This window comes from Odocoileus virginianus, chromosome 1, assembly GCF_023699985.2.
Source record: "Odocoileus virginianus isolate 20LAN1187 ecotype Illinois chromosome 1, Ovbor_1.2, whole genome shotgun sequence".
Taxonomy (NCBI): Eukaryota; Metazoa; Chordata; class Mammalia; order Artiodactyla; family Cervidae; genus Odocoileus; species Odocoileus virginianus.
The window spans coordinates 5,861,617-5,878,332 of record NC_069674.1 but is presented as its reverse complement, the minus strand read 5'-3'; the positions used below and the strand labels follow the sequence as shown (position 1 = coordinate 5,878,332).

The 16,716-nt window shown below is 57.2% G+C and overlaps 2 protein-coding genes across 4 annotated transcripts in view; one reads left to right on the top strand and one right to left on the bottom strand.

The window, feature by feature from the left end:
- The first annotated feature begins 4,507 nt into the window (after positions 1-4,507).
- On the top strand, positions 4,508-12,088 carry CHPF2 (chondroitin polymerizing factor 2). Of its 2 annotated transcripts, XM_070453652.1 has the most exons (6): positions 4,508-6,229; positions 6,688-7,252; positions 7,965-8,147; positions 8,846-10,659; positions 10,985-11,137; positions 11,337-12,088. In XM_070453652.1, the coding sequence occupies exons 1-4, from the start codon at positions 5,949-5,951 to the stop codon at positions 10,151-10,153; spliced, it is 2,337 nt and encodes a 778-aa protein (XP_070309753.1). In that variant the 5' UTR covers positions 4,508-5,948; the 3' UTR covers positions 10,154-10,659; positions 10,985-11,137; positions 11,337-12,088. The 2 variants fall into 2 exon arrangements, with proteins under 2 accessions (XP_070309753.1, XP_070309711.1); XM_070453610.1 differs by having other exon boundaries at positions 8,846-11,137.
- Positions 10,442-16,716, bottom strand: part of SMARCD3 (SWI/SNF related BAF chromatin remodeling complex subunit D3) — a 33,497-nt gene continuing 27,222 nt past the window's right edge. For both annotated transcript variants that reach the window (XM_070453958.1, XM_070453907.1), the window contains 12 exons: positions 16,483-16,694; positions 14,736-14,778; positions 13,757-13,879; positions 13,525-13,647; positions 13,185-13,280; positions 12,902-13,003; positions 12,509-12,670; positions 11,661-11,758; positions 11,356-11,491; positions 11,009-11,131; positions 10,796-10,897; positions 10,442-10,621 (listed from right to left, as the gene is read on the bottom strand). In XM_070453958.1, the coding sequence (XP_070310059.1) occupies positions 10,568-10,621; positions 10,796-10,897; positions 11,009-11,131; positions 11,356-11,491; positions 11,661-11,758; positions 12,509-12,670; positions 12,902-13,003; positions 13,185-13,280; positions 13,525-13,647; positions 13,757-13,879; positions 14,736-14,778; positions 16,483-16,694 (1,374 nt within the window). In that variant the 3' untranslated portion in view covers positions 10,442-10,567. The remainder of the gene's footprint in view (positions 10,622-10,795; positions 10,898-11,008; positions 11,132-11,355; positions 11,492-11,660; positions 11,759-12,508; positions 12,671-12,901; positions 13,004-13,184; positions 13,281-13,524; positions 13,648-13,756; positions 13,880-14,735; positions 14,779-16,482; positions 16,695-16,716) is intronic.

Genomic DNA, 16,716 nt, shown 5'->3' with positions numbered 1-16,716 from the left:
TCCCGTCCATGATTTCCCATAAATTAACAGTTGCTGGGCGAAGTCTCCTCCAGCACAGTAAGAGTGGCCTAGAAAAGTTAGAAGTTCTGCCATTCTCACCCAGGGTTTAGGTCTCTTGCAGAGGACAGACCTGGGCATGAAGGGAAAGTTCAGTTCCGTTTAGCTGCTCAGTCGTGTCCAACATGCAGACATCTCGTCCTCTGTTGTTCCCTTCTCCTCCTGCCCTAATTCTTTCCCAGCATCAGGGTCTTTTCCAATGAGTCAACTCTTCCCATCAGGTGGCCAAAGTATTGGAACTTCAGCTTCAGCATCAGTCCTTACAATGAATATTTAGGATTGATTTCCTTTAGGATTGACTGGTTTAATCTCCTTTCTGTCCAAGGGACTCTCAAGAGTCTTTTCCAGTGCCACAATTTGAAGGCATCAAGTCTTTGGCACTCAGCCTTCTTTATGGTCCAACTGTCACATCCATACATGACTACTGGAAAAACCATAGCTTTGACTAGACAGACTTTTGTTGGCAAAGTAATGTCTTTGCTTTTTAATATGTTGTCTAGGTTGGTCATAGCTTATCTTCTAAGGAGAAGAAATTTCATGGCTGCAGCCACCATCTGCACTGATTTTGGAGGCCAAGAAAATAAAGTCTCTTACTGTTTCCATTGTTTCCCCATCTATTTGCCATGAAGTGATGGGACCAAATGCCATGATCTTAGTTTTTTGAATGTTGAGTTTTAAGCCAGCTTTTTCACTCTTTCACTTTCATCGAGAGAGAGGCTCTTTAGTTCCTTTCCATTTGTGCTTCATCCAGTCCAGCATTTCACATGATGTACACTGCATATAAGTTAAACAAGCAGGGTGACAACATACAGCCTTGAAGTACTCTTTTCCCAGTTTGGAACCAGTCTGTTGTTCCATGTTCAGTTCTAACTGTTGCTTCTTGACCTGCATACAGATTTCTCAAGAGGTAGGTAAGGTGGCCTGGTATTCCTATTTCTTTAGGAATTTTCCACAGTTTGTTGTGATCCACACAGTCAAAGGCTTTGGTGTAGTCAATAAAGCAGAAGTAGGTGTTTTTTTTGGAACGCTCTTGCTTTTTTGATGATCCAACGGATGTTGGCAGTTTGATCTTTGGTACCTCTGGCTTTTCTAAATCCAGCTTGAACATCTGGAAGTTCTCGGTTCACGTAGAAGCCTGTTGAAGCCTCGCTTGGAGAATTTTGAGCATTACTTTGCTAGGGTGTGAGATGAGTGCAATTGTGAGGCAGTTTGAACACTGTTTGGCATTGCCTTTCTTTGGGATTGGAATGAAAACTGACCTTTTCCAGTCCTGTGACCACTGCTGAGTTTTCCAAATTTGCTGGCATATTGAGTGCAGCACTTTAACAGCATCATCTTTTAGGATCTGAAGGGAAAAGAAATGGTGAAATAAGAGGGAGAGAGATCAGAGGAGGAAAGGCTTGGCTAAATATGAAAATCACCGAAGGTCAGTGCTGGAACAGGAAGCAGGGTCCAGCCTCTTCATTTAAAATACAAAGAAACTGAGACCCAAGGGAGGAAATGTTTCATCCAGAGTTACCTAGAAACTTAGTAACTGAGAAAGGTCTCAAACTTTGCTGTTCAGTGTGGTAGCCTCTAGCCAGATGTGGCTATGGAGCCCTTGAATTGTGGCTAGTCTGAACTGAGATATGCTGTAAGTGTGAAATATGCATGAGGTGGGGGTGATTTTGAAGATTGCATGTGGATAGGAAAAACACTAAAATATCTCCATTTTTATATTGATTACTCTATATGTAGAGTATATCATGGGAAATGCCAGACTGGATGAAACACAAGCAGGAATCAAGACTGCTGGGAGAAATATCAGTAACCTCAGATATGCAGATGACACCACCCTTATGGCAGACAGTGAAGAGGAACTCAAGAGCCTCTCTGTTGATGAAAGTGAAAGAGGAGAGTGGAAAAGCTGGCTTAAAACTCAACATTCAAAAAACTAAGATCATGGTATTCGGTCCCATCACTTCATGGCAAATAGATGGGGAAACAATGGAAACAGAGACTTTATTTTCTTGGGCTTCAAAACCACTGCAGATGGTGACTGCAGCCATGAAATTTCTTCTCCTTGGAAGAAAAGCTATGACCAACCTAGACAGCATATTAAGAAGCAGACATTATTTTGCCAACAAAGGTCCATCTAGTCAAAGCTATGGTTTTTCCAGTAGTCATGTATGGATGTGACAGTTGGACCATAAAGAAGGCTGAGTGCCAAAGACTTGATGCCTTCAAATTGTGGCATTGGAAAAGACTCTTGAGAGTCCCTTGGACAGAAAGGAGATTAAACCAGTCAATCCTAAAGGAAATCAATCCTAAATATTCATTGTAAGGACTGATGCTAAAGCTGAAGCTCCAATACTTTGGCCACCTGATGGGAAGAGTTGACTCATTGGAAAAGACCCTGATGCTGAGAACGATCGAAGGTGGGAGGAGAAGGGGACGAGAAGAGGAGATGGTTGGATGGCATCACTGACTCAATGGACCTGAGTTTGAGCAGGCTCCAGATGGTAAAGGACAGGGAAGCCTGGCGTGCATGGGGTCTCAAAGAGTTGGGTAGGACCGAGCAACTGAACAACAGTGTGTTCAAATGTTAATATTTGGGATATATTTAATATATTAAAATTATGATGTTTAACATCACTAATTATTAAAGAAATGATACAATGAGGTATCACTTCACACCTGTCAGAATGGCCATCATCAAAAAAATCTACAAATAATTAAATTCTGGAGGGGGTGTGGAAAAAAGGGAACCCTCCTACAATGTTGGTAGGAATGTAAACCATTGCAGCTCCTATGAAGAACAGTAAGGAGGTTCCTTAAAAAACTAAAAATACAGTTGTCATATGATCCAGCAATCCCACTCCTAATAGGAAATGGCAACCTACTCCAGTAGTCTTACCTGGGAAAGTCCATGGACAGAGGAGCCTAATGGACTACAGTCCAGGGGGCCACAAAGAATTGGATAGGACTAAGCAATTAAACAGAACATAGCCCCAGAATATTTACAATTTACATTTATGGCTCACATTATATTTCTAATGGACAATGCTGGTCTGGAACCTAAAAGCCATTTACCACCTTCCATGTGCCAGTTGTTGAGGGGAGATCAAATTGCAGTCATTCTGAGAGTAAGACCAAAACACAGTAAAGGGGAACTGTGGGGCTGTGTTCCATCCCAGGGGCCTCCTAGAATGGGTTCCTGACTCTACCAGTCCCAATGTTCTCTTTTAATAAGGAACTTTTCAAATAACACCTCTTTTCCTCTTTTGAAATAAAGTTCATTTGTGACAACCTAACTACACAAATTTCAAAAAATTAGTGTAATGATAACAGAAGAAAGAAAAGGAAATCTTTTACAAGAAAAGTTACTTCGTATGCTGGAAAACATTATTAGTCATTCACTTGTTACAAAATGGTAACAAGTACATTCCAGGACAAAACTGAAGTACAGGCTTCCTCCCATTTACATGATAGTTACATTCTTTGAAAATTCAGCACACATTACAACCCGGGAAAATTACTTATTACATATAAAACACAGGCTCAAAAAGTAGATGATTTTAACCATTTTTTCTCCTCTAAAATGAATGTTCATAGGGCATTTGAAAGCTGTGTAGAACAATTCTAGTGCAATACAATCTTGTAATGTACATGTAGCATTCTCCCCTCAATTCTTTGACAACAAAACTGCCTTCCTGCATTTCCAAACTGCCCCCTAAGAATGTGCCATCCTGGGTGGGAACCCACCATAGTTGCTTGAAGGCCCACCTGCCTTCCAGCCTCCTTTAACCTGTTGTCCCCTCACTCAGCAGCCTTAGCTGCTTTGGCCTTCCCAGTTCTCTGGGCCAGTCTTCCTCTTTCCGCCCGGGTAAAACGTACTGAATTTTGGATCGCAGCATTCCCAAATCCTCAGTCTAATTCTTCCTGCCACATTTCTCCACTGAAGTCTTTACTTTTCTGCAATGGTACTTCGGACAGTTTGTAATTTCGACCTAAACTTAAATGTTTATTTTTATTTTTTGTCAATGTGTGTTTAATACCCGTCTCCAACTGAGGGCAGGGACCATGCCCACCTCATCGACCATGGGTCTGGAACTTAGTAGGCAAACAACAAACATTTCTGAAATAACTTGAGTAGGTGATGGGGTTCGGGAAGCCCGCTGGGAGCAGTAGCCCAAGGAGGTAGAAACGCGCTCATCGAAGGGGAGAAGAGTTTTTTCCTAGGGTAGAAGGGAGTCGAGGTTGAAGATCTGGGTCACCTTCGGATTCAGGCTGGGTCCACTCGCATTAGGGGATGCGGAACGCGCGCCGGCTCCGGGCGGAGGAAGGCCGAGGGCGTGCGGGACGAGCACGTCACCCAACCCGGCCCGCAGGCGGCGCCGAGGGAGGGAGGGGACGACCATAGAGAGGGCGGCGGCGGAGCGAGCGGCCGGATGCGGTCACCATAGAGACGGGGACTGACAGCGAGCGGAAGAGGAAGGAGTGGGCCGGGCTGTGAGGTGGCAGCGGCTGCGGCGGTGGAGCCGGCGCTTCGGCGAAGCCCTGGGGTCTGTTCTCCCCTTCGCGTCCTTCCCCACAACCCTGCAAGGGGGCGTCGCTCCAGAGGAGCGACCCCAGCTCCGGTCCCAGCTCCACGTCCTCGCCCCCCGGAGCTCCCCGGGACCGGCTATACCCCGGCCGGCGGCCGCCCCTTATATCGGCCTGCCGTCGCCCCCGGCCCGGCCGCAGGGGCCTCCCCTCGGCGGGCCCCCGGCGTGTCCCCTCGGTGTCCGCCGCCCGGTCGAGTCTGAGAGCGGGGTCTTTGCCCTTCTCTCCCCCCGTCGCCCGAACGGAGCCTCCCTGCCCCTCTTCCTCTGACAGCCCGTGACGCAGCCAGTTCTTATTTCTGCTGCGAGACGAACGGCCCAAGCTCCCTCTGGGCCTCCTTTCTTAGGCCTGGAGCTGGTCTGACGGCTGAGAGGGAGCCGTGGGGCGGGGAGTTGCAGGGTTTGACAACCGAGCATCCGTCCGCCCGCGCCAGCTGCTTGTCGTCTTCTCGCTTTGCTTCTGGTGTCTGGGCCCTTGGGAAGAAACAGCCACAGAATCGCTCTTGACAACAGCCGGAGTGGCCTGTCACCGGCCCCCTGTCTCTTCTCGGAGGATGGTGGGCGGCCTCGGGCTCTCAGCACTGGGGATTCAGAGAAGAATGCCCTACCCGGCAGCTCCATCAGCCTTTGTGCTCCTCTGAGGCTGCCCTCCGTGCTGAGTCACCACATCCCTCCACCTCATTAGGTGGGGCATAAGTTTTGTGAGCGGCGCCAGTGGCTCCTGACTGCTCCTGACTGCCGGGAGGAGGAGTTCCTTTGGCCCGAGTGTTTCCTTAACACAGGTGGAGAGAGTAGGAAGGCCTGGGCTCCATCTCTGTGACTGCCCGGGGGGTTGACAGCCCCTTCAGTGAGTGAGTGAGATGTATGCCCCTCCCACACGCTCTTTGGGAAAGGCCTGTGGAGTCAGGTTCCTCTCGCTGGGCGCTGGTGTTTTGATGGCCAATGTGCTTTTCCCTAAGGCCAACTGTATCAATTGCCGCCATCTCTCTGCTTAGATCCTGTCACCAGATGTGTGTAGTCCTTCTTTGGGGATTAGGTTGGCAGGACTGAGTCTTGCTTCTTCCTCTTCTGGACTAGAGGACCCACCGTTAGTGGGTGAAATTGATTCTGATATTTATTACCGTTTGGACTGAGGGTTAGAACCAGCGCCTTGGCAACAGAAGACAAGGCAGGAGTTTCTCGGGGATCCCGGGCCGGGAAGCAAACACAGCCTTGTTCTCTCGTTAACTTCACTGGCCCCAGGCTCCCTTGTTGAAAGAGCCCGTTGGTCACTGATTGATCCCTGAGGCTGTGCCCTCCGGGGCACACATGGCAGGGCCCACCGCCATGCGGCTAAGCTCAGTGTTGGCCCTGCTGCGACCGGCACTGCCCCTCATCCTGGGGCTGTCTCTGGGATGCAGCCTGAGCCTCTTGCGGGTGTCCTGGATCCAGGGGGAGGGGGACGATCCCTGCGTAGAGGCTGTGGGGGAAGCCGGAGGGCCACAGAGTCTAGACTCAAGAACTCAGCTTGACCAAAACGACGAAGACTTCAAACCCCGGATTGTCCCCTACTACAGGGATCCCAACAAGCCCTACAAGAAGGTGCTCAGGTGAGAGTTAACGTGCGCGTATGTGCATCGTCCCCACACCCCACTTCAGGGTTGCTCCGAGTCCTTGCCTCCATGTCCTATCCATGGTCACTGGTAATCGTTGTTAGCCTCCCTGGAGCAGTTCTCTGCTTTATTTTCCATCATGTTTCCAGTTTTTTTTTTCCTCCTCCTCAGGCTTGAGAAAGCCTCACCCATTGGTGTTAAGTTAGTGGTCGGATGTTCTTCGGCAGGGCAGGAGTTGCATCTAATCCATCCTGGGTCCACCTCTCCCCGAGATCAGTTCCAGTGTCAGCTACTCAGTGGACGCTCTCTCCAGTAGCTCATCAGTGTTGATGAGGAGGTCTCCCCCTTCTCTTGTCTCAACTCCGACTCGCTAATTCCTGGGGGGAGGTATATGCTGGACACGCTGGGTTCCTAAAGATTAGTGAGTTGACCCTGGCATGCTGGTCTCCTCCCAGGACTCGGTACATCCAGACGGAGCTGGGCTCTCGCGAGCGGTTGCTGGTGGCTGTCCTGACCTCCCGGGCCACACTGTCCACTCTGGCTGTGGCTGTGAACCGCACAGTGGCCCACCACTTCCCCCGGTTGCTCTACTTCACTGGGCAGCGAGGGGCCCGGACCCCAGCAGGGATGCAGGTGGTGTCTCATGGGGACGAACGGCCAGCCTGGCTCATGTCCGAGACCCTGCGCCATCTTCACACACACTTCGGGGCCGACTACGACTGGTTCTTCATCATGCAGGACGACACGTACGTGCAGGCCCCCCGCCTGGCGGCCCTGGCTGGCCACCTCAGCATCAACCAGGACCTGTACCTGGGCCGGGCGGAGGAGTTCATCGGCGCTGGCGAGCAGGCCCGGTACTGCCACGGGGGCTTTGGCTACCTGTTGTCACGGAGCCTCCTGCTTCGGCTGCGGCCACATCTGGATGGCTGCCGCGGAGACATTCTCAGTGCCCGTCCTGACGAGTGGCTCGGCCGCTGCCTCATTGACTCTCTGGGCATCGGCTGTGTCTCTCAACACCAGGTGACAGCCCTTTCAAGTTAGTCCCCATCCCCGACAAATTAGCAGGGACCCAGCGGCTGGTCTCGAGGCAGGGGGCTGCTGGCCCTTTCCCAGCAGTTCCTGGGGTGGTCGTTGTGCCCTCCCCAGCCCCAGTCACCTGTCTTGCTCTCCCTTACCCCCCTCTGGCAGTCTTAGATTCCCCAGGTCCATCAAAAGTGGCATCTTGTCAGGGACCGTCTGAGCAAGCCTGAAAGATGTCCCTTCCTCACCAGTGTCCTCCTGTCTGGCCCCTCGTGCTCTGCCCTCCCCCCAACACTTGCACGGTCTCCAGTGACCTGGGAGTGCCCTAGAGGGGACCGCTCTCCTTGGAGGAGGGGGGTGGCCCGGGAGCCTCCCTGTTGGTTGGAGAAGAGGGGACGGTCCCAGAGGGGCCCTCCTCTTCCCCGACTGACCGGAGTCCTGGCAGTGTCTGCTGGCTCTCGGCTTTCATTCTTGTGAGAAACATCAGGATTCTTTGGGGGCGAGGTCATCCTAGTTGCCTAGCGAGCTCTCTTTTTCCCAAATCCAGTGTGAGAGTAAGACGAAGGTTGAGGGGACCCCAGAATGAGCTCCTATGCCCTCCCCGCCTTGGCGGCAGTAGCAGTGAGAGGCGTGAGCGCCAAGGGCAGTTGAGGGTAGTCGGGCCCAGGCAGCTCCTCCCTGTGTGGCACTGATTGGTCTCATGGTCCTCCAGGGGCAGCAGTATCGCTCGTTTGAACTGGCCAAAAATAGGGACCCCGAGACGGAGAGGAGCTCAGCTTTCCTGAGTGCCTTCGCGGTCCACCCTGTCTCCGAGGGGACCCTCATGTACCGGCTCCACAAGCGCTTCAGTGCTCTGGAGCTGGAGCGGGCCTACAGCGAGATAGAACAGCTGCAGGTGAGCCGGGGCCCGGGGTTGCAGGTCAGAGGGCACTTCAGACATCCGGGCTCACAGATGAGCAAGAGGGGAGGCTGGGCGAGGCAGGAGGCGGCTGATTGTACTGACCCAACCTTAGTGAGAAGCACCCCAGGGAGAAGGGGCTCCGGGTGCCCTGGGTGAAAGCTCCCAGCACGATGTGGGTGCACTTGAGAGGATATGCAGGAGACCTCTGAGGAGCGGGCTTGGCACCAGAAGGGCTTCTCTCCTCTCCAGTAGTGCCTCTCCACCGAGGGGGCCAAGACCCCGCAGTCCCGGACTTCTAGCACTGTCTTTAAAACGCCCAAGGGCAGAAGGTAGAATTCTCTGGTTGATGGCAGGGGGTTGTCCGAGGTGGGATCCAGGTGAAAACAAAGGTCTCCTGTGAAGAGAGTGAGTCCTGTGAGTGGGGAAGAGAAAGGCCGCGGAGCCCCAGATGTCAGGGTCCTCTGCCCTCCACGGCAGCACTCTGCCCAGCCCGTCTGCCTCCCCACAGCAGCTGTGTGCGGATGGCGGGTCTGTGTGCCCCTTACAGACAGGCTGTCAAGTACAGGCCATTCAGTGCCAGGCCTCACTGAGTGTGGATGGAGTCAGGACGGACCTCAGAACCCAGGACGCTGGAGCGGGCTGGGGTCCCGATTCCCTCGCCAGGCACTAACGGGGCATCCCTCCCGCCCTAGGCTCAGATCCGGAACCTGACCGTGCTGACCCCTGAGGGGGAGGCGGGGCTGAGCTGGCCCCTCGGGCTCCCTGCCCCCTTCACGCCGCACTCTCGTTTTGAGGTGCTGGGCTGGGACTACTTCACAGAACAGCACACCTTCTCCTGCGCAGACGGGGCCCCCAAGTGCCCCCTTCAAGGGGCGAGCAGGGCAGACGTGGGCGACGCTGTGGAGACGGCCCTGGAGCAGCTGAACCGGCGCTACCAGCCCCGCCTGCGCTTCCAGAAGCAGCGGCTGCTCAACGGCTACCGGCGCTTTGACCCGGCGCGGGGCATGGAGTACACGCTGGACCTGCTGCTGGAGGCCGTGACGCAGCGCGGGCACCGGAGGGCACTGGCGCGTAGGGTCAGCCTCCTGCGGCCGCTGAGCCGCGTGGAGATCCTCCCCATGCCCTACGTCACTGAGGCCACGCGCGTGCAGCTCGTGCTGCCACTGCCGGCTACCGAGGCCGCTGTCGCCCCCGCGTTCCTGGAGGCCTTTGCAGCCGGGGTCCTGGAGCCCCGAGAGCACGCCTTACTCACCCTGTTGCTGGTCTACGGGCCGCGGGAAGGGGGCCGAGGGGCCCCAGACCCGTTCCTCGGGGTGAAGGCGGCAGCGGCTGAGCTGGAGCGACGGTACCCGGGGACGAGGCTGGCCTGGCTCGCCGTGCGAGCGGAGGCGCCTTCTCAGGTGCGGCTCATGGATGTGGTCTCCAAGAAGCACCCCGTGGACACGCTCTTCTTCCTCACCACCGTGTGGACCAGGCCGGGGCCCGAGGTCCTCAACCGCTGCCGCATGAACGCCATCTCCGGCTGGCAGGCCTTCTTTCCAGTCCACTTCCAGGAATTCAACCCCGCCCTGGTACCACAGAGACCACCCCCGGGACCCCCGGGGGCTGGCCCCGATCCCCCGTCCCCTCCGGGTGCGGACCCCGCCCGGGGGACTGCCGGAGGAGGCAGGTTTGACCGGCAGGCTTCGGCAGAGGGCTGCTTCTACAACGCGGACTACCTCGCGGCCCGAGCCCGGCTGGCTGCCGAACTGGCAGGCCAGGAAGAGGAGGAAGCCCTGGAGGGGCTGGAGGTGATGGATGTTTTCCTCCGGTTCTCAGGGCTCCACCTTTTCCGGGCCGTGGAGCCAGGGCTGGTGCAAAAGTTCTCCCTGCGGGACTGCAGCCCTCGGCTCAGTGAGGAACTCTACCACCGCTGCCGCCTCAGCAACCTGGAGGGGCTGGGGGGCCGCGCGCAGCTGGCCATGGCCCTGTTCGAGCAGGAGCAGGCCAACAGCACCTAGCGTGCCCGGGGCCCCGCACCTCCACAGCGCCCCTGCCGGCCCCGCCCGGGAAGGCCAGGCAAGATGCACGGACAGCTGGGAGAGCTCGCCGCTGTTGTTTTTTTTTTTTTTTAATAAGAAAAATGTTATTAAAAGTGTCTTCTGCCAAACTGTTTTTAGGTCTAGGAAAAATGGGAGTAAGGAGACTCTGAGGGAGGGGGTGGGGAGCTTCCCAGAGGGACCCACTGCCCTCTCCCCCCGCCCACCCTCCCCCTCCTGCCCCAGTTGCCAATGACCACACGGCTGTCATCAGGTAAATAACCTTTAATCCAGCCCCTGCCTCGCCCACAAGGCGTCGGGGGGTGATGGCCAGGCCCGAGGGGATGGGCCGGGGCAGGGCCAGGTGGCCCCCTGCAGCTCGCGTCCCCAGCACGCCTAGGTGTTGCGTACAACCAGCGACTGCTCCAGCTCCTGCCTGCGCTGCTGGATCTGTAGAGAAATGAGCAGGTGCAGGTGACGAGTTGCTGGTGAGTGACAGGATGGGCCCCACCCACCTGGAGGAGCATCTGGGAGCAGGGAAAGCTCCACATGGCGAGGGGGAGGGTGGGGGGTTTCTCTGGGGGTGACTGGGGAGCTGGAGGCGCCGGGGCGGGGGTCCCACACCTTGCAATAGAAGTAGCGGCTGACGGCCTCCTGGGACCAAGGCTGGTGGTAGAATTCAGCCCGGCGCTCCTCCTCAGGGTTGCCTGCCACGTCTGTCATCACCTGGGAGGGGGCAGCGGTGTCAGCCCCGAGCCTGGACACCCCTGCACGACATTCACTGTCTCCCCGGCATGCTTGTCTCCTCCTCAGCGCTCCTCTGGAGGCCCCCTTCACCTTGAGGTCCCGGCTCTGGGAGCGGAGGAGGTCCTGGATGTAGCCCTTGGGGTCTCTGGAGAAGCTCAGCATGAAGTCCCTCTGGATCTTGAGCTGGTTGATGGACTCAATCGTCTCGTGGATCTGCAGGTAGAAAGACACGTGCTCTCACCCGGCCAGGCTGCGGTGGGAGAAGCGGGGAGGGGGCGGGACGGGGGGCCGCCGCTGTCCCCTGGAAGGGCCGTCCTTGGAAAGGGGCCGTGGGCAGGGCCACCCCCCCTTCCTCTCCCATGTCCTCGTCCTGCTGTGTCTGCACGTGTGTCACTGTGGGGTCACCGTCCCGTTGCAGCACCGCGCTCCGGCCCCACCTTACTGTCCAGAGCGCTGATCTCCTGCTGGTTGGCCGTAGACAGCAGGAAGCTGCTCATCTGTCCCTTCAGGGGCTCCTCCACCTCGACGTCAATGTCGTAGCATGCCGTCTTCTTCTGGTCCGACGGGTCCACGCTGCCAGGGAAGGCCAGCCCTTGGCGTCCGTGCTGCCCCGACGGAGGCCAAGGGCCTCCCAGGCCTGATGCGGGCGGGCGGGCGGGGGGTGGGCAGAGGGAGGGACGGGGGTGGGGCAGGACCACCACAGTGACTCCCAGCTCTGAGGAGCAGTAGGGGGGGGCCCCACCTGATGACGTGGTTGATAACAATCGGGTCAGGGGGCAGCAGAAGGGCTGTGAGGCGCTGGGGAATCTCAGAAAACTTCAGCCGGGGACAGTCAAAAATCTGCAGTAGGAGAGAATAGGGTCCCTCCTCTGCGCTTGAAAGAGCCTTCGTTCTGAAAAGACCCCCCGAGCAGCCAGCTCTCATGGGGCCGCGGCCAGGAGGTGGGGGCCAGCCCTGGGCCCGAGGCCTGCTTCCACCACTAATGGCGCAACCCCGAGCCGCTCAACTTCACACCTCGGCCTCGGTCTCTCCGTCTCTGGGAGCCAAAGGCAGGGGCACCGATCTCAGGGGGCTTATTAGAATTAAATGCATCAGTTACACACGAAGTGCCTGAAGCAGCGCCTGGCACACGGTGAGTGCTCAATAAACATCGACTGTTGTTTTCACTGCTCAAGTCTACCTGTGGAATTTATTTTAAAGTTATTATTAATTAATAATCTCTAGTTTGGTAGAATCGTTTTCACAGCAGTTTGATTCTCCTAACTGCCCAGTGGGTGAGAAGGGACAGGTGTGGTGAAGGTAAGGAGCAAGGCTCCAGACAGCTAAGTGACGGACCCGGTGTCTGGACCCAGAGCTAGAATCTGGGGGCCCTAACTCCAGGTGCCAAGAACATGTTCCCTAGAGCCGCTGGCTTTCTGGGGTTCCCGATCTGCTGGGTTGGCAGCACAGGGCGGTGTCGTGGCAGAGCAGGGATGAGAAGCCTGGTCTCTGGCTCCAAGATTATTCCCAACGGAGTTAGGGAGGGAGGGTGGTGTTCCTGAGCAGAGGCCCTTCCCTTCCCCATGGCCCCAGGCTTGGGGGAGAGGGTACCTGCTGGAAATACTTGTCGCCGTTGATGTACTCCTTGTCGTGGGAGTCCTGCAGCCGGTTGGTCTTCACGTACTGCCACAGGGCCTGGACGATGGCCGAGCGGCTCTGCGTGTGCAAGCCCAGCAGCCGGGCCAGGCGGGGGTCCAGTTTGAACTGGGGAGGCTGGGCCAAGGAGGCCATGAGAAAGTGAGACAAAAAGAGAGCAGGAAGGGCTCGGGACTTGGGGGCTGCGGGGCCTGGGCTCCTTGGAAACAAGCTTCTGGAGCAGGCAGGGTGGAGGGGAGAACGGGGCCTCCCGGTGCACAGCTTGCAGGCCAGGCCCACCCTGGCTAGAAGGGTATGGGAAGTGGGATGCTGGGGGTGTGTGCGGTGTCTGAGTGTGGGGGCACGCACCTGGTAGTCCAGCATGAGAAGCAGCGTGCAGCGTACACTCAGGTCCCCCGGCCTCTTCACCTGGAACCCGTCCGTCTCCTGAGTGGTGGGTGTCCGGTGCCACTGTCCAGGGGTGAGAGCTGAGTCACCCCACAGGCCCATCTGAGCTGGTTGGGGCCTTGAAGCTCAGGCTGGGGGAGGGGGTCCCTGATCCAAGTCTGCGCTGCTAACAGGACTGCATTCTAGGTTCTTCCAGGACCGTGGTCTGTGGCCAGTTCAAGGGCAGGAGGGGTTGGGGTCTTACCTCCACGAGGTGGTTGTCAGGGCCATAAAGGTCTTTGTCCAGCTCAATGACCAAGCTCTTGAAGAAGGAAGAGAACTTCCGCTTCTGCTTGCTGGGCTGTGGGAGAGGTATGGACCGTGGGCGTGGAACAGGGCCCACGGGGGCGGAGTGAGTTGGGAGCGGGTGGGGGCTGGCCGGGTAGGGCCACACATTCAGAAGCAGGCCTGGGCATGTCTCTCTGGACCACCCTCCTACAGCCAGGGCTGACTTCCCCAGCCTTCGGTGCACACATCCAGTACCGGCCTCAGCTCAGCCCCATACCCACCCCAGGACACCTGGAGAGACCTGGGCCAGGACGTACGTCATCCAGGAGCTTCCCCTCCACCCGCAGCTCCCAGGAGGCAATGCTGCCATCAGAATCCTCGGCATCGGGCTTCGCAGGGTTAAAAGTATTGGAGATATAAAGACGCAGCTTGCGCTTTTGCTGTAGAGATAGAGAGTGTCATACAGGGCCAGTCCCCGGGGGCCAGCCCAGGCTTCTCCCATTCAGGGACTAGGACTTGGCACCTTGCCCGGCCCCCAAGCCAAGGCACCTTCATGGGCCGCTTCAGAGCCTCCTGGATGTCCACCCGCTTCCTCATGATGGTCTGATCCAGTTTCCTCTCAAATGCCAGGAGGTCCATGTAAGCCTGGGACTCCGGGACCAGCTCCCGGATCTGGAAGCGGGGAGGAAGTGAGGCAGGGAACCAGGGGCTCAGCCAGTCTTGCAGGTTGGAACGTGCGGGTGTCACATGGCCCCAGGAGGGTGGGAGTGTGGTGGGCGGGGAGCTGGCCACATTCAGGGCAGGGAACTTGGACAGTGTGGATGGACCTCAATCCAGCCATGAGGGATGAAAACTGCTGCTCCCACTAGGGAGACCCATGCGTTTCATCACTAGGGGAGGCCACAGCAACCATGCAGGCCAGCAAGTGCTTAGGTCTTCACCTGCTCATCCTGTGCTTTCCCCCGTCACACAGCCTCTGGGTTCCCTGGGGCGTCTGTGAAGTGGTCAGGGGCCCCTAGGGTCCCTGAGACAGGAGATGTCGTGGCTTGGCCCTATGGTGACACCTCACCCAGATACGCTCTGCTCCAGCTGGGGTCTCAGCCATCCTCTGGACCCAGCTGGGCCTGGGTCCTCTTATGCTGCTGGGCCTTCAGGCCAGCGCTGTTCCCTTCACTCCTCTGCCAGCCTGCGGTCCCCAAGCTCTCAGCCCCTCTTTGTCCCCTGCCTTTACGTTTCTACAGACCGCTGGAATTCAATCTACCTCCCCCCCCAGGCCCAGGATCCTACCCTCTCTGGCTCTGCTTCTCCCCTCTGCCCCACCCCTTCTCCTTCTGGCCCCCGGGGAGCCTCATTTCTTAATTAGCTTTTTAAACAAAAAAGTGAAAGTGACTTGATGTTGAAGCGCTGCTCCTGAGGGGGGGAGGGGAGGAGGCCCGGGGTGGTGGTGGTGGGGAGCGGGGGAGAGGAGGGCGGAGCAGCAAAGGGTGGGGGGTGGGGTGGGCTGGGGGCTGCTGTGAAAGGCACTCACCCTTTGAGGGAGGATTTTGTCAGCCATCTTCCTCCTCTTGGCACTGTACATTTTTTAAAGAAAAAACCAGGTTACCATGGCGACAGATCTGGGAGTAACGAGGCCACCTGCTAAATTATCCCGACATCTCAGCCCGCCTGGCTGGGGTTCCCACAGCCCACTCATCTGCCCGCCCGAGGGGCTACACTGGCCGTGTGTGCCTCTGTCCTCTCACGGGGAGCAGAGGTGACTCCGTCCTTTCTCTAGCCTGGGAGCCCCTTTTCTGCCCCGCCACATCCCCAGGGCCAGAGAAATTAGACTTAGAAGGGGCTCAGAGCAGGGGACTGCAGAAATGTTTGGGGAAAGCTGGGCAGCTGGGAGGACAGAGTGGGGGGATGCACAGAGTGGGGACTTTTTTTTTTTCTCTGCTGAGAAGGGGCACACAGTCCAAGGTGGCTGAGCTGGTGGGGAGGGGAGCTGACCCCCAATCCCCCCTCCCAGGAGCAGGAAGTGATGGTGTGAAGCTGGGGAGGGCCAGCACCCCAACCACCCTGAGCTAGGAAGGGGACCCTGATGGGCAGGGGGTGCTCATGCCCTTGGACCACCTGCCAGCAGGGCCCAGGGGCACGCCCACAGGTATGCAGAGAGAGTGGATACGGATGTTCCCCTCTGGGGTGTGGCTGGTGGGCTTGACCTGGGGTAGCAGCTGGGACTTGGACTCTGCTGGATCCACTAGCCGCTCCTGACTCCCGGGAGCAACCCCAGAAAACCCTTGGCGAGTAGAAATTAGAACCCAACCATAGGGGATGGCTGCATACTGCCCCCGTGTGGTGGTCTCAACCACTGCCCCTGTCCCTGGCCAAAAATCTATTCAAGACAAGCAGGTTTCACTAAAGGTCTGGTTTGTTTTGAAGAAACTATCTCTGTGAAACTCTCCAGTTGTACATGATAAATCAGGGACTCTGCAAAAGAATGACTCACTTTGCAAAGAATTCCTCATGGGCTTCCTATAAATGGTGAATTTTCCTTGACATGTAAAAAAATATTTAATAATGAGGTAAAATCCATATTGCACCTTTTATAGGACTCCATCTGGTGTGCAAAAGGAAGCATGTGTGTTTGGCTAAACAGTGAAACCCAGAGGGGTATCTCCCTTGCCAGGCACCAGCAGGGGCTTTTGGGGGTGCCACCGGCTGGCTCAGACAAGGAAACAGGCTGGCCCTTGGTGGCTTGGGGGCAGACCGGGTCCAGAAGACAGACCATGGCAACTCCTCAACATTTGAGAGCCTAAGAATCACCAGAGAGCGCCAGGGAGCAGAGACTGCCCACCCACGGGGCAAATCCTAGGCTCTCCCGCCACTGGCTAGGGATTAGATTAAGAAGATCCCGAGTGGGGCTTTCAAGGAGTCAAGCCAGAGGGGCTTCTGAGGAAGGCGCACTGGACAACCGCGCTAGGAAACAGTCTAAAGCTCGGCCCTGAGCCCTGGTGCCACAGCCCCGCCTCCATCCCCCGAGAACCAGAGCACTGGGGTGCAGAGAGGGACAGAGTAGGTGACAAGAAGGGCGCGACGGTCACCGCCTGTCTCCACGGTGTGGGCACACAAAGGAACCGGTCCAGTGCCCCCTCAGCCCACCTCCTGGGAAGACATCCCACCCGGGACGCCTGCTCAATGCTGACCCCTCTCCGCCCGGGCTTCCCACCCCGTCCCTGCGGGTCCCGCGTCCGCCCCCTCCGCGCTGGACACCCCCCACCCCCACCCCCGCTTACCTGCGGCTCCGCGCGGGGGCGGTGGGCACCGGCTGGCCCTGGCTCTGGGCCTGGCTCTGGCCGGGCGGGGGCGCTGCTCGCTTGCGGGCGGGCTCCATGCCCGCGGGGGCCAGGCCGGGTCGCACGGCGGGGCTGCCCATGTACGGGGAGCCCGGGGGGCCCATGGGCGCCCCCTGGTGGGGCATCCGGGCTCCAGACGGCATCCCGGGGCGCTGGGGAGGGGGGTCGGGGGGC

Coding starts and splice junctions, on each gene's coding strand:
- CHPF2 (XM_070453652.1), top strand. CDS start 5,949: ATGGCAGGGCCCACCGCCATGCGGCTAAGCTCAGTGTTGGCCCTGCTG. Junction 6,230..6,687: donor CCCTACAAGAAGGTGCTCAG/GTGAGAGTTAAC, acceptor GTCTCCTCCCAG/GACTCGGTACATCCAGACGG. Junction 8,148..8,845: donor GCGAGATAGAACAGCTGCAG/GTGAGCCGGGGC, acceptor CTCCCGCCCTAG/GCTCAGATCCGGAACCTGAC.